A 15,188-nucleotide genomic window follows, 5' to 3' on the forward strand; every position below is an offset into this window, starting at 1 on the left:
TAAATGCATTTCTGTCGGACTAAACAACAGTGAATTCAACTGTGACCCCTTTTGGTCTGAAAATTAAAATTAAGGTGAAAGTGAAAACCATCAATCAGTCATTTTGTCATTTTTGTGACTTTCTTGGGTTCTAATTCCCATAGTTTCTCTATATCCGTAATGGGTTACAGCTACTATTTTATAACACAACACCGCTACACGCCAGAAAAGAAACCCTGCGCAACCGCACACTTCTAGTCTGAGGTCTGAGTTGGGTTACATTTTTGTAGTTATTTTACAAATCCTTAATTTTACCCTGAAAGACATCCTCAAGCGAACACTGTGGGAAATGTGGATCCCTCCACAGTAGCTGTGTAATGAAGTTTTACAGTTCTATTACAGCTATTATCGCAGCCCCTGATGGCCTTCAATTAAGCCGAACAGGGTCACACACACAAACACACACACACACACACACACACACACAGGCTCATTCACTAGCTCTGGTCTACTCGCATGTGGGAGAGGGAAAGAGGCATTTTTCTCTACATAGAGATCCTTCTTTTCTTCCCTCTGACTCTCTGACCTCCATCTTCTCGGGTCTGGTCCATGGCTGCTGTCTCAATGTGGGAAGCGTGTTGCTCTTCATGTTGCGCAGCAGGGTTTGTGCAGTATGTAGATCTGTTGGTGTAGTATCTATTGCTTCCTTTAGTGGGCGCTATTTGTTGCTAATTTTTCCACCGTGAAAGATTGTGACTTTAAATTAAAACTGTACATTTTAAATGTGTATATACCTATAATGCCTATGAAATATAGTTGTGTTATTTTTTGTCTTTCCATTTTGTGCTGTTGCATAATTGGTTATTCGTTGTGTGCAGGTGGAATAGTGTCAATAAGGGCTTGTTTGTGTGTGCGCGCGTGTGTGTGTGTGTGTGTGTGTGTGTATGTGTTTGTGCGAGTGTGTGTGTGTGTGTGGGCGTGTGCCTGTGAGGAGCTGGGACACTCTGCAGGATTAAGGGGTCAGAGGTCGACAGACTGGCAGGTCATGTCAAACACAGAGAGAGAGCAGGAGTCAGAGAGCTGCTGCGTCTAAATACTCCTCCACAACACAGCAGAGCAGAACACCAGCTCTGACTCGACTTTCGGGAGTAAGAGGGAGGATGAAACATCCGGGTTCGGACATAGTCAAAAAAAGGATGTGAATTTTCCAGTTACTTAAAGCCTTGTAATCTGGAAAGTGCTGGTTAAAGGGGCTCAACATGTCTGAACAGGTGAAGAAAGAGTCGGAGCTGATGGAACATGATTTGAACTGTTCGAACGGAGAGCAACAGGGGTGGGGGAGGCGAATGAGTTTAACGGTAGGGGGTAGGTGTGTGTGTGTGTGTGTGTGTTTGTGTGTGTGCGGGGAGGGGGGCTGTTATTGGATTATTCTCCTTAAAGCTCAGGTGAACAGCTGATGCTCCATGGGATTAATTCAATCACACACACACATGCGCACACACACACACACAAACTCCCTGGAGAGGTGTGTGTGTGTGTGTGTGTGTGTGTGTGTGTGTGTGTGTGTGTGTGTGTGTGTGTGTGTGTGTGTGTGTGTGTGTGTGTGTGTGTGTGTGTGTGTGTGTGTGTGTGTGTGTGTGTGTGGTTATAAATCGATATTAAGTCGATGGGATTTAGTAATGATGTGGAATGATATGAATCTTGAATATTGACTTAGGCTGCTTTCCATAAAACTGACCCAATTTTCTTGAATGTATTTGTCAAGTATTTATTTTTTGCAATATTTATTCATATATATATATATATATATATTACTCACATTATTCATATTGAAGTAAAGTATCAAATACATATTGTTTCTCATCAGACTGGAACCTTCATCCTTGAGGCCTCTTCAACACAAATCTTTCCCTTCTTACGCGTGTATCCATCCATCCCATTCATCCTCCTGGTGTTTAGCTTTTCAAATCAGAGCAGTCGAGGTGGTGTTTTCTGCATAACTTGGCCGAGCACCGAGCAAAAACATTTTACCTTCTATTTTGAGTAAAAATGTTTGTTTATTCACTGATAATCGTACACATCTCTGCGTAATGGGCTATTTTGTGTTCAGAGCCTCCACTCTCTTTCCTTTGTTGAAAAATAACTGGGTTTTCTTCTTCTTCTTTTTTCTTTTTTTTAATGATTGGCACAAAAATATGGGGCGTGATTAACTTGTATTAAAATAAACACCTTGTTTTGTTGTAATACTGGTTAGAAACACATCACTCCTGAAGCATCTTGTTTGAGCTGTAAATCACTCAATGAGGTGTGTGTGTGTGTGTGTGTGTGTGTGTGTGTGTGTGTGTGTGTGTGTGTGTGTGTGTGTGTGTGTGTGTGTGTGTGTGTGTGTGTGTGTGTGTGTGTGTGTGTGTGTGTGTGTGTGTGTGTGTGTGTGTGTGTGTGCCTGCCTGCCTGCCTGCCTGCCTGCCTGCCTGCCTGCCTTGCTGTGCGTGTACACAGTTTTCTCCTCTAGGCCAGTGAATACCAGGAAACTGGCTCTGTTAAACATACACATGCACACACTCTGCCTCAGGCGGCTGTGTGTGTGTGCTAGTTATGTCATACTGGAGCGGCTGTTTCCTTGTTGTGAAGAGGCTGATGCCTCGTTAACTCAACGCTCATCACCAGTAGAACGCAGCAGTTAAAACAGCAGAGTGACACAAACATTCAGGCTAAAATAAACAAATCAACGGTCAGTCACCGTGCTGGGCTCTGCCAATAACTCACCAATAATCTACCATTATCATACAGTGTCAGTAGTTGTAGCCTCCTTAACCACGGTGGGGGGTAGAGGACAAATATATATGGTTGTACAAGGTGCAATGCAACGGCATACCAAAGACATTAAACCACAAAACAAAAGCGTGGGAGAGTTCATAGTCACGATGAACAGGATTAGACATGAGACACACCATTCGCTCTCTGGAGCCACTAAGCACTATGGGTGGCCTCGAAACGACCCAATTTGTTTTCTTGTGGGGGGAAAAAAAAAAACGAAAAAATGTGAAAGTTTCCCTTCAAAAGAACCCCTTTTCATGATGGGGGGGGAATAAAAAAAAAGACTGAAGAGTGTGTGTGTGTGTGTGTGTGTGTGTGTGTGTGTGTGTGTGTGTGTGCGCGTGTGTGTGTGTGCGTGTGCGTGTGCGCCCGTTCCTCTGGCAAGTTAAGTACAGATGAAATACAGACAGATGAATCACTTTAATAGCCAGTCTCTGCCTCTCATTGGCGGCGTAGCCTGGTAGCTGTGCTCGGGACACGCCGGACACTTCCTTCCTGCCTTACATCAACACTCCTGAGCCTCGCCAGACGGACGTCTCGGGCCGCTGACTCAGGCTTTCTTCCACCGCCGCGCGGCCTCGCAGCAGAGAGGGACGGAGCCGTAGAGAGGGAAACAGAACTAAAGAAAAGAAAACAGAGCTTCAATGGGTCGATAGATAGAAAGACGGAACGGGGGATGGAGGACGGTATGATGAAAGGATACCATCTTCAACAGCAGTTCCACTGTCTTTCCCTCTTGACGTCTTTCTTGCGTCGTTATATTCCTGTTGACTTTCTTTTTTGAATCTTTCTTTCTCTCTTTCTTGCCCTCTTGGCTTTTATTTCTCCCCCACCGTTCCTTCTCTCCGCGCTATGGAATGTCTCACCCTGTCACCCACATAATGGATCAACCAAACATGTCGCGCTTCTGTCCCACGAAGCACTCCGACGTCGCGACTAAATAAAGACAATGGAAAAGCCTGGTTTATTTTTCTACGCTTGTGTTCATTCTGGTACTCTGAAAAGAAAGAAAGCGCAGTGACAATAGAAACCCTTATCTGCCTTGGTGACTGTGCTGTTGTGATGTCGTCCACTCCAAATTGAATCTGATCTCAGTTCCACTGACGAATCTTCTTGTAGTGAGGTGCTTTGCCTGCGACGCTCCGCCGAATGAATGCAGTTATTGAGGCGTTTGTCATTTTAAAAGGCCCTGAAAGTGTCTCCAATGGAGGTTTTGGGAGCGGTCCGAAGCGTGGTGTCAGACGACGTGTCGGCCGTCCTTTTGTTTAAGGTAGACTTTCCAAAAACATGCCGCTGTAATTAGACGGAGCTTCTGTGCGTCACTCTGTGAGGTTCTTAATGAGATGGAGGTCTGGGACTCTGTGATGGATGAGGGCACTCGTGGAAGAGGCTTTACCCAGGGGAGGGAGGCCCACTGTCGGGTCACATATGCCCCTGGGTGGCCTCCCCTGTGTGTGTGTGTGTGTGTGTGTGTGTGTGTGTGTGTGTGTGTGTGTGTGTGTGTGTGTGTGTGTGTGTGTGCGTGTGCGTGTGCGTGCGCGCGCAATAGGGTGGAGTCTGAATCATCGGCGTCACATGATTTAATGAATGAAGTCACATGACAAATGGATGACAAATCATTACAGAAGACAGGGAAACATCTGTCACGGGAAAACCTACAGTATATCTAATATCTGTTTATATCCAAAAAATGCAGTCCATTCTAAAAGCAAAATGTTAAATATACCTCAAGACCTGAAATATAAATAAATTAACCATGATAATTGTATTACTGTTTTCTGATATTTTACGTGAAAATTGATTTTAAGCATGATTTTTTTTCTTTTATGTCAACATTTTGTTTTTGTTTTAATGAAATCTTTTGAAAACATTTCCAGAGTTCCATGTTGCATTCATGTGCTTTATACCATTGTACTGTATCCATGAGAAATTGTTGACAGCTTACATTCAGAATACTGAGGTATCATTCATTATACTTTGTGTTTATCTTCTCAGCTGTTTCGAGAGGTGCGCATCATGAAAGGCCTCAACCATCCCAACATCGGTGAGTCACCCAAATGTGTGTGTGTGTGTGTGTGTGTGTGTGTGTGTGTGTGTGTGTGTGTGTGCGTGTGTGCGTGTGCGCGCATCTCTATGCTCACGTCCCTGCCTCTGTGTTACAGTCCAGCTGTTTGAGGTGATTGAGACGGAGAAGACTCTCTACCTGATCATGGAGTACGCCAGCGGAGGTCAGTGACATCATTGTGCTCTTTGTCATCATCATCGCTCCGACGAGCTCAATCTTATTTGTTGAGCGATTTGGACGCTTCACCCCTTATTCCCTCCCAAGATACAGTTTCTGACATTAGCAGGAACGCCTAGATCAGGGGTTCCCAAACTGAGGTCCACAGCCCCCTAGGGGTCCTTGAAGGAATTGCAGGGGGTCAGCAGCAAAATTATTATATTATGATTTATTTCACATTATTTATATATTAAATTCTTCACTTCAACCTCACTTATGATGAATGTGTAATGGAGACAAAAACATTTGGGGACCCCTTGACTAGAATATACATTTTAATGCATTATTTGTCAACGGAGAAAAAATTTTCCCATCCGAAACGAATATCAGTATAATCACCCGTTGTGATTATAAAATGAGGTGCCTGATAACGTCTCCATTTTTATCCTCTGCCCAAAAATCTTCAAAATGAAAAGTACTTTTCCTCGTTGTAATCGCCTTTCTTCCCCAACAATAACCCATCTCCTCCCTCCCCCCCTCTGCCTTCTATTTTTACCACTTCATTATTTTTCCACACTTCTCCCCTCTCCACCCCTGGTCTGGTGTTCCTCCAGTCCACCTCTGATCTCTGTCTCAGTCCTAATAAGGAGATGATGGAGCTCAGTGAACAGACACAAAACCCACGCAGAGACACACTCCTCACACAATATGGGACACTTTTACACACACGTTATTTTTCACACACTTTTAAATACACAACTCCAAAGCCAAGCCATTTATGCCCTAACCATCATTGGTGCACACACACCCACGCACACACCCATCGTGACATATTTTAATTCACTCATACACACACTCAGTTTTTCTGGGAAAGTTTTGTCTCCAACAGTATTTGTTTTTTTCAGGGGAAGTATTCGACTACCTCGTGAGTCACGGCAGAATGAAGGAAAAGGAGGCCCGAGCCAAGTTCAGACAGGTCCGTTTCAGAACCTTACCTGTCTGTCCGTCTGTCCGTCTCTCTCTGTACTCTATGTCTGTCTGCGTATCTTGAAATGCAACTTCTTGTATTGGAGTAAAATCTTGTAATTTTACTTTGTGTCTTTTTTTTTTGTTTTTTTTTTTTTTGTTTGATTGTCTGTTGATCCCTGTTGTTGCTGTCTCTCTCTCTCTCTCTCTCTCCCTCTCTCTCTCTCTCTCTCTCTCTCTCTTTCCAGATTGTGTCAGCAGTCCATTACTGTCATCAGAAGAACATCGTCCACAGAGATTTGAAGGTGATGCTTCTTTGAGATCTGTCCGTCTGTCTCTCTCTCGCTCTCTCTCTTGGTCTGTCTGTCTGTCTGTCTAATTTCACGTGTTAACCTCCTCAGGCTGAGAATCTCCTGCTGGACGCCGACTCCAACATCAAGATCGCCGACTTTGGCTTCAGTAATGAGTTCACCATGGGCAGCAAGCTGGACACGTTCTGCGGCTCCCCGCCCTACGCAGCCCCCGAGCTCTTCCAGGGGAAGAAGTACGACGGGCCCGAGGTGGACATCTGGAGCCTGGGGGTCATCCTGTACACGCTGGTCAGCGGCTCGCTGCCCTTCGACGGACAGAACCTCAAGGTGGGTGCATGGGGACGAGTGGGTGGAGGGGTGGGCGGAGAGTGTGTGTGCGTAGACATTTTGTGTATGGATGTGTGCTTCATTTGTATGTATAATAGGATTATTTGCCGTTTGTGTGTGTAAAATACATAAATGTATAATATACATGGGTGTGTATGGTTTGGATAGGTCTATGTTTCTCTGTCTGTAGATGTGTACTTATGTATGCATGTACTGTAAGTGTAGAGTGTGTGTGTGTGTGTGTGTGTGTGTGTGTGTGTGTGTGTGTGTGTGTGTGTGTGTGTGTGTGTGTGTGTGTGTGTGTGTGTGTGTGTGTGTGTGTGTGTGTGTGTGTGCATGCTTCATATTTCTATTAATTATTTTTATATTGTTTGTTTATGCGTGTGTACTATTTACGTATGTGTGTATGTATGTGTATATATATATATATATATATATATATATATATATATATATATATATATATATATATAGTATGTGGGTATGTCGAGATATCTTTGTGTGTGTATCTATCTATTTGTTTATATGCAGTATTTGTCTATATCTAGAGGTAAATGCATATATCTTTGTTATCTTAATTCCTAACTGATTTCCCATAGCAATTAATATAATTAATTTAATGTAATCATATTTTATCATCTAATTTGGTGACATATGGTGTATTTCTTCATTGTACATCAGGAGCTGAGGGAGCGTGTTTTAAGGGGGAAATACCGCGTTCCCTTCTACATGTCGACGGACTGCGAGGGAATCCTTCGACGCTTCCTGGTGCTGAACCCCTCCAAACGCTGCACCCTAGAGGTGAGGAGGACACACTGCTCCGACCCAATTAGGGGAAGGGGGAGTCATAAGATAATTACAGTCGTAGATTTATTTCTAATAGCACTATTCTAACTAAACAAGGTGCTTAACCAACCAAGTCAAGCATGGAACTCATAATCTCTTTAAAATGAATATTGCACATTCCCTATTTTCTTTGCCAGAATTCACCCAGACATTTGTCCAAACCGATGGCAGCCTTCATCATTGCTCCCTCTCTTTCTCCCCTCAGCAAATAATGAAGGACAAGTGGATGAATGTTGGTCACGACGGGGACGAGCTGAAGCCTCACATCGAGCCCGAAGAGGACTACAACGATGTCAGCCGCATCGGTGAGAGCCATGCAGGAACATACAAGACCCACAATGCAAAGCGCCAACTCCCCGTTTTTTTAACTTGTATCCACCACTTAGTTTGTTGTGTCCAGGCCATAGATAATCCTTCAGATTCTGGTTCCCAAATCTTAATTCCGTCGGAGGGTTTGATGGAACCTTAAACGGGTTACGATCCCAAAGGTGTTGTCTGGACTTTACCGCGGAGACGTTCCAATGCTTGTTCCGTGCCTTGCAGACGTGATGGTCGGCATGGGTTACTCCCGGGACGAGATCAAAGACGCGCTGACCACGCAGAAGTACAACGAGGTGACCGCCACCTACCTGCTGCTGGGACGCAAGTCGGAGGTACGGGACGTTCGCAGGCCTGGTGGTGGAGGTTTGGAGAGGCCTGGTTTATTTCTATGGCGCCCAATCACTGCAGGAGCCGTTTATTGCGTGTTGAAGTTTGGTGACGCATTCCGTAATCCTTTTATTATCTGTGTAAAGAGAAGACGCCTGAAAGTTCTTGTCTTTCAGCCTCTACACAACCTGACACTGCGACTCGTGGCTGCTTGGATTTATTATATCGTTTTGTTCTGAAGTTAAGTCGTAAACAAGCGAAGGCTTTCAAAAGACGGCGGCGCTTTTCTTTCCATCCCAGTCGTGGACACACTACAGGATGAAGCAAGGCTGTGTGATCACAGAGGAGCCCCCATACAAGGGTTCGAGCTCACACCTTAGGAGCCCAAACTGAAGAACGAAGATAATGTCAAAATAAGCTATCCACCACATCAAAACAAAACAACAACAAACACGAGCACGTTTTAAGATTTTCTCACTATTCACTTAAGATCTTGAAAATTGGTCTGGGACCGGAAAATCCCAGCAACAGTCCTTTAGTGTACACGCCTACACGTCCACACTCGCCGACTCATTAATTCGCCAATCCGCAATGTGATCTTCAATCTGGCGCTCCAGTCAGTGAATCTTAATGCGATGTGGATTAGCGTCTTGAGAACAAGTCGGGTCTCCGTGCTCAAGGGCTTAATGATCTAACAAGTTCCAGTCTTTTCCAGGGAACTTTACACCGAGGGAGGCAACGGTTCCACTGACTGTAAGACTTCAGTCAGGCAACCTGAGGAAACCTCCAAGAAGAAAGATAAATCATTTGGGAGGGTTTTTTGTTGTTTTTTTTTGTTGTTGTTTTTTTTTTAATTTATTTATATTATTTTTTTGATTTATTTGTTTGACATTAATCACATTGAATTATTCTGTTGCCAGGGAGCTACGCATTTCCAAAAATAGTACAGGTCAAATATGTCCAGGTTAGACGATGTCAAATGGGGCAACCAAAACAATTTAAAAAAATAAATACTCCATAACGATCAAAGCGGAACACAGCGTGCATCACACGGAATCTAATAGAATAAAAGTGAACTCTGTTCAGTCACGGCTGACCTGAACCGCTGCATCTTCTGGGTCAATTTACTGTCCACGGCTTCTGAAATGGAGCAGATGCTAAAAGCTTCCTAATCCATCCCCCTGTCCTACAGCTCTAAAACGATTCATCTCTCTCCCTCTCTCCCTCCCTGTCCCTCTTGTCAGTTCTCCAATTCCTCCTCTCTCTTTCTGTTTCTCTTTATTCTTCACGTCACCCTTTCCTTCTCCCCTGTTTTCCATCACCCCGTCTCTCCAACTCACTCGGTCTTTCTCCATGCTTCTCTTTATGCCTGTCCTTCCGCCCTCGCTCCTCCGTCGTCTCCCTTATATCCATCTATTGATTTAATTTTTGTTCTTCCTTTCCTTCTTTGATTTACTAATGTGCTGCAGAGGCTGAGATCTTTTTTTAAATCTTTTTTTCTATTTTTTTCTTTCTTTTGACTTTTGTCTCTCTCTCTCTCTCTTTCTGAATTGGATTTATCAAGCTTTATTGGTCTGTTTTGCCTTCATTATTCTCAGAGGAATAATTTAATTCAAAATCGTGACATGAAATGATACTAACATCCAGAAAGAGCGATAACGTCTAAACCTCTCTCCCTCCCTCCCCCGTTCTCCCTCCATCAGTCGGAGGGCACGGAGTCTCGCTCTGGCAGCAGTCTCAGTTTGGCTCGGGTCCGTCCGTCCACCGTCGCCAACGGGACCAGCAAGCACACGTCCTCCACGTCGTCCTCTGGATCGTCGTCGGCCCACAAGGCTCAGCGCAGCGCCTCCACCTACCACCGCCAGAGACGCCACTCCGACTTCTGTGAGACACATATTTCTATTCTTTTTTTTATTTGCATATATGTTTAAACATGTAAACACATATAGCCTGTAAACATAATATATAAATAATAAAGGAAAATATAATCGAATTGAACCAAAATAGTATTTTACAATATTTTTACCCAAAAACCCAGTAAAAAGAGTGGAATAAATAATATATTGAATGATGAATTAAGAATGATTCGGGATGCACTGATACCAATATTGTACTCATGTACTTTATTTTGTACATGTACAAATGTCTGAAAATAGAACTGGATAAACTAGAACTATGTGATGTTATGTGACATAGTTACACAGAATTACTGCTCAAAGCAATTAAAACAAACAAAAAAGCGAAAAACAATAAAAGATAAAGGTGAATTGAGTTTGTTGACTAATGTCTCTCTCTCTCTCTCTCTCTCTCTCTCTCTCTCTCTCTCTCTCTCTCTCTCTCTCTCTCTCTCTCTCTCTCGGCTTCTATGAGACTCGACCACTCCTCTCCACTGTACCGCCTTTCCTCCATCGGCCCCCATGTTTTTTTTTTATTAAAATGGCTTCTGTTCTTCCCCTCCCGAGGCGGTCCGGCGGTGCCCGGGTCGGCGGCGTCCAAGCGGAGTCCCAGCGGTGTGGGCGAGGGGGCGGGGCTGAAGGAGGAGCGCCTGTCGATCCGCAAGGCGAGCACCAACGCCGTCGGCTCGCGCAGCATCCCGCCCCCCTCTAGCCCCATGGTCAGCTCCGCCCACAACCCCAACAAGGCCGAGATCCCCGACCGCAGGAAGGAAGTCAGCTCCACCACGGTGAGAGAATTAAAGGAGAATTCCGCAGAATTTTTGCGCAGTATTTCACATTGCCGCAGCTAAACTCGAGTTCTGTAGACGACACGGGGTGGTTAATGTTACCTTTGCATGCGCAAAGCAGCTTATTTCGAGAGTATGTCTTCAACTTTCTGTCGCGCCCAATCTCATTACCTCGCCATCAGGGACAATGAGTCAAACCACCGTGACTCAACGTTCAGTAATCCTGCTACTCAAAGAGATTACTTTTGGCCCTTTTGGCTGACGTTGGCACCCACAGACAAGGGGCAGTGGTGTGAGTAGCTGTGGGTAACAAACATGTACAAATAACACGCCGGAGCAGATCCAGAAGAGAAGTGAAACATTGTGAAATAGCGAGACAGTTTAATATGTTGCACGTATCGGATAATAAACCCCGGAATGAATTATGCAGCGCTGCTACACGGTAACTAACCATGTGAGAGTGATGTCAGCTGGAGCCTTGTTCCAAATCCATTCCTCAATTCACTTTGTAGTGCACCCACTAGGACGTCGGCCATGTTATCCAGCATTCCAAGTCTCACTTGAAAAACTGAGGAGGGGTACCGGTGATTCTCAACCTTTTTCACATCAAGGACCCTCAATTTAATACGCGTTAGGCCTCAGATGTTTTTAATTGTTAGTTGTTATTTAATGTCCATACTCTAGTTACTCTAGTCTTGTCATGAATCATTTTGCTGGGCACCCCCTGGAACCTCTCGAAGGACCCCTGGGGGTCCCCTGACTCTACGCTGAGCACCCACTGCACTCAAGGTGGTCCACCGCATAGGTTCCAAAATACCCCTCAAAGTGTAACCGTGTTATAATGATGGAGGGACAAAGTGTAAATCATTTGTAAAATATGTTTTTCTTGGTTCTGATTTGACTATTTAGTGAATGACCGTATCCAGTGCATATCAACATTTTTTCCATTGTTTTCCAGAACAACATCCCGGCCAGCGCCATGATCCGACGGAACACGTACGTGTGCACGGACCGATCCAGCACGGACCGGCACTCACTGCTGCAGAACGGGAAGGAAAACAGGTGAGGGTGTGGCTGTGCGTGGGGGTGGGGGTGTTTGGTTATGAATGTGTTGCAGGGTTTTTTTATTTAACTGCAAGAAGAATGAATGAAAGCAACGTGTGTGTACTTGTTTTTATTAATTTTTTATTTTTTTGTGTGTGTGTGATGACCCCTGAGCCCTTCTGAGATTAGGTAAGATTTAGATTTCAATGTTTAGAGGTAAAACCCTTTTTAAAAAACCCTCTGAAAAGAGATGTTATGAGGTCCACTCCCCAGGCATTTTGAATTTAAAAAGGTGTTTTTAGCTGATAGACTGTACCACAGAAACACGCCTCCTTTTACAAAGTCATATCAGGATGTATTTATTCGTCAGATGCAAGCTCCAGAAAGTGCACGGTGAGGGTTTTAGAATCACTCTCGACTGGATTTATCGGTGCTTGAGCTGCAACTAACGATTATTTTCATTATTGATTAATCCGTCGATGATTTTCTAGATTAATCGGTTAGTTGTTTTGTCTATAAAATGTCCAGAAAATGCTGGAAAACGTTGGTCCCAAGATCTCAAATGTCTTGTTTTGTCCACAACCCAAATATATTCAGTTTACTGTTCATGCAGGACTAAAGAAACCAGAAAATATTCACATTTAAGAAGCTGGAATCAGAGAATTTGGAAAATTTCTTAAGAAAAAAAATGACTCAACAGATGAATCGATTATGGAAATAGTTGGCGATTAATTTAATAGTTGGCAACTAATCGACTAATCGTTGCAGCTCTAGTTTGGACAAGCGTGTTTCTTAGGAGCGTTTTCTCTTTTCAGCGACGGATAAAGAGCTTTTAGGTGTGTGTGTGTGCGTGTGTGTGTGCGTGTGTGTGTGTGTGTGTGTGTGTGTGTGTGTGTGTGCGTGTGCGTGCGTGCGCATGCATGTGCACTGTTGGTTGTTGTGACAGATGGCACTCTGCTAGTCGGTCTCGGCGGGCTCCGTCTCCTTCTGGGTCTGTCTCTCGCTGACTGTCTGTCACTTTTTTGTCCTTTCTGTCTCTCTCTCTCGCTCTCTCTCTCTCTCGTGCTTTTTGTCTCTCCTCTCTTCACCGTTTATCCTGTCTCATCTTTCACCCCTTTCACGCCATTCTTCCCCTCTCTCTCCACCTCCTCGACTCTCTCCCTCTGTGTCCGTGTTACTCCCTGTATCTGTTTCACTTGTTCCGTCGGCTCTTTATTCGTCCGTCTGTCCGTCTTTCTCCGTTTCATCTGCTCTGTCCTCTCTCTTCTCTCTCGCTCCCTCACTTTTCCTTCCCTCTGCACTTGCTCTCGGAACGTTCTCGTCAGTCACAGCTCATGCCCCCCCCCCCCCCCCCCCCCCTCCGGCCCCCGGCTTAGAGAGAGCGAGAAAGAGAGGGCGGCCAGGGTGATAATGACGCTCAAGCCAACTCACAATGTGACAAACTTCACTTCCATCCTGTTAATCTCCGGGCTTCCACGAGCAGATGCAGCCGAGTGCTGCTAATTCCCCCAAAACAAGGACTTAGTGTAATCATATAGTAATGTGGTGATGATAATAAGTTATTCGTTTGTCCTGCTCCAATATGTCATCCTCTCTCTCTCTCTCTCTCTCTCTCTCTCTCTCTCTCTCTCCCTCTCTGTCTCTCTCTCTCTCCCTCTCCCTCTCTGTCTGTCTCCCTCTCTCTCTGTGTCTCGCTCTGTCTCTCTCCCCCTTTCGGTCTCTCTCTCTCTCTCTCTCTGCCTGTTGCATGCACATTGTCTTTGCTCCCCACCAAATCGATCTGTCGATGCTGATGTTCACCTCTCGCTGTGCTTTTATATAACGGGTGAAAGGCTAAAGTGCCCAAATCTCTCTGTGCATCTGTGAACGCCTGAACGCATCGCTGGGATGTAACGATGCATTAACCCAGTCGGGGCAGGTGATAAAGGTAAATGATATTGACCCGATTGATTTTTGTTTTAGAGAAATTCATTTTTCAAGACCAGTGGAAGCGCTTGGTTTCTCCTTTTTAGAGATTGGAAGTTAGTTTGTCGTTTCGGTTTTCTCATTCTGTCGTGATTTTTTTTATTTTTATTTTTTTACTCTCTGTAAAGTTTTCATTCACGGTCGTTTCATGCCCAGTTTATGCCCGTGAAAGACAGGATAGAAAAAGCTTTGGGGCAGGATACTCACCAGGTGGTGCTTGAAGTGCTTGAATTTCATCTTCGGAAATTAAAGCGCTGGACCCTTTTGTGCTGAAGTGCTAGAGAAGTCCTTGGAAAAATATATAATTGAAAACCTGTGATATTCCCCCTGGTTTTGTTATTCAAATTCCAACATAAATAATGCCAATCCAGCATTTTTGGAAATAGACACTCATAATATTAGATGACAATGTGATCAATATATACATATATAGACTTAATAATTCAGTAGATATACTAATGATAATAACTAACTAATAAATAATGAGATTCAGATTATACAATTATTTTAATCATTAAAGATCACATTGAAAATCGATTATATTTGTCCTTAAAAATGAAAAAATAGTGCTTCGAAAAGTACTTGGAAGTCCTTGAATTTCAATTTGTAATGCCAGAATGAACCCTGTTGGGGAGATGTTTATTTATTGTTTTCTTTTCCTATTATTGTTCCTGTCACTTGATGTCACAGTGTTATATTGCGTAAACATTATATTCAAAGCTGTGAAAATGAATTTAATTGATATAGTGGCAAGGAGAGAGGGACACAAGGCAAACCAAGGAAGTGTGTGAGGAGGGGGGTTATTTGGGAGGGAGGGGGAGAAGACGCATGGATGGAAAGGGAGAGAGAGACAGAAGGGAGCAGCAGTGGGATGAAGAGGGAACTGGCACCGCGCCCACCGGCGCAACCTACCGCCGGCCCAGAGGCCTTGTCAATGTGATGCCACGCAAGAGTGGCTGATGGGATGTGCATAGGGGACCAGCACACACACACACACACACACAGAAAGGCACACATGTACACAACATGTTCACGTACACACACTGATCCACTGCATCTTTATTTAATAATATACTGCTTTTGGCAAACGTTCTTATCCACAATGATCTTGGCTGTCATCGGGCGTCGCAGCATAACTGACTCGCATACGTGCATTTTGAAGCCTCCGAGCAGCGTTTGTTTGTGTTCCTGTGTACTTCAACAGTACATGGAGCAGTAGAGAAGTGATCTTTATAAGACAATGACAGAAAAAACACAGGGAGTGATACTAATGTGAGGGAGATTATTGTTCCTGAAAGTTGAGTGTGAAAAAAGTGTGTTGTCTTTGCATATTAACTCAGAGATTTGGTCCCAGTTCCCATTGACTTACACGGAAAAAGAG

General features: G+C 44.2%; 1 protein-coding gene across 1 annotated transcript in view; it reads left to right on the forward strand.

Moving 5' to 3' along the window:
- Positions 1-15,188, forward strand: part of mark4b (MAP/microtubule affinity-regulating kinase 4b) — a gene marked incomplete at its 3' end in the record, with an annotated part of 49,414 nt that overhangs the window by 25,584 nt on the left and 8,642 nt on the right. Inside the window, 11 exon segments of the mRNA XM_080007375.1 lie at positions 4,792-4,840; positions 4,959-5,024; positions 5,923-5,993; positions 6,232-6,288; positions 6,385-6,621; positions 7,303-7,422; positions 7,673-7,772; positions 8,011-8,120; positions 9,819-9,999; positions 10,578-10,798; positions 11,757-11,860. Of these exon segments, the coding sequence (XP_079863501.1) occupies positions 4,792-4,840; positions 4,959-5,024; positions 5,923-5,993; positions 6,232-6,288; positions 6,385-6,621; positions 7,303-7,422; positions 7,673-7,772; positions 8,011-8,120; positions 9,819-9,999; positions 10,578-10,798; positions 11,757-11,860 (1,316 nt within the window).

This window comes from Zeus faber, assembly GCF_960531495.2.
Source record: "Zeus faber genome assembly, chromosome: 9".
In the NCBI taxonomy this organism is placed as follows: domain Eukaryota; kingdom Metazoa; phylum Chordata; class Actinopteri; order Zeiformes; family Zeidae; genus Zeus; species Zeus faber.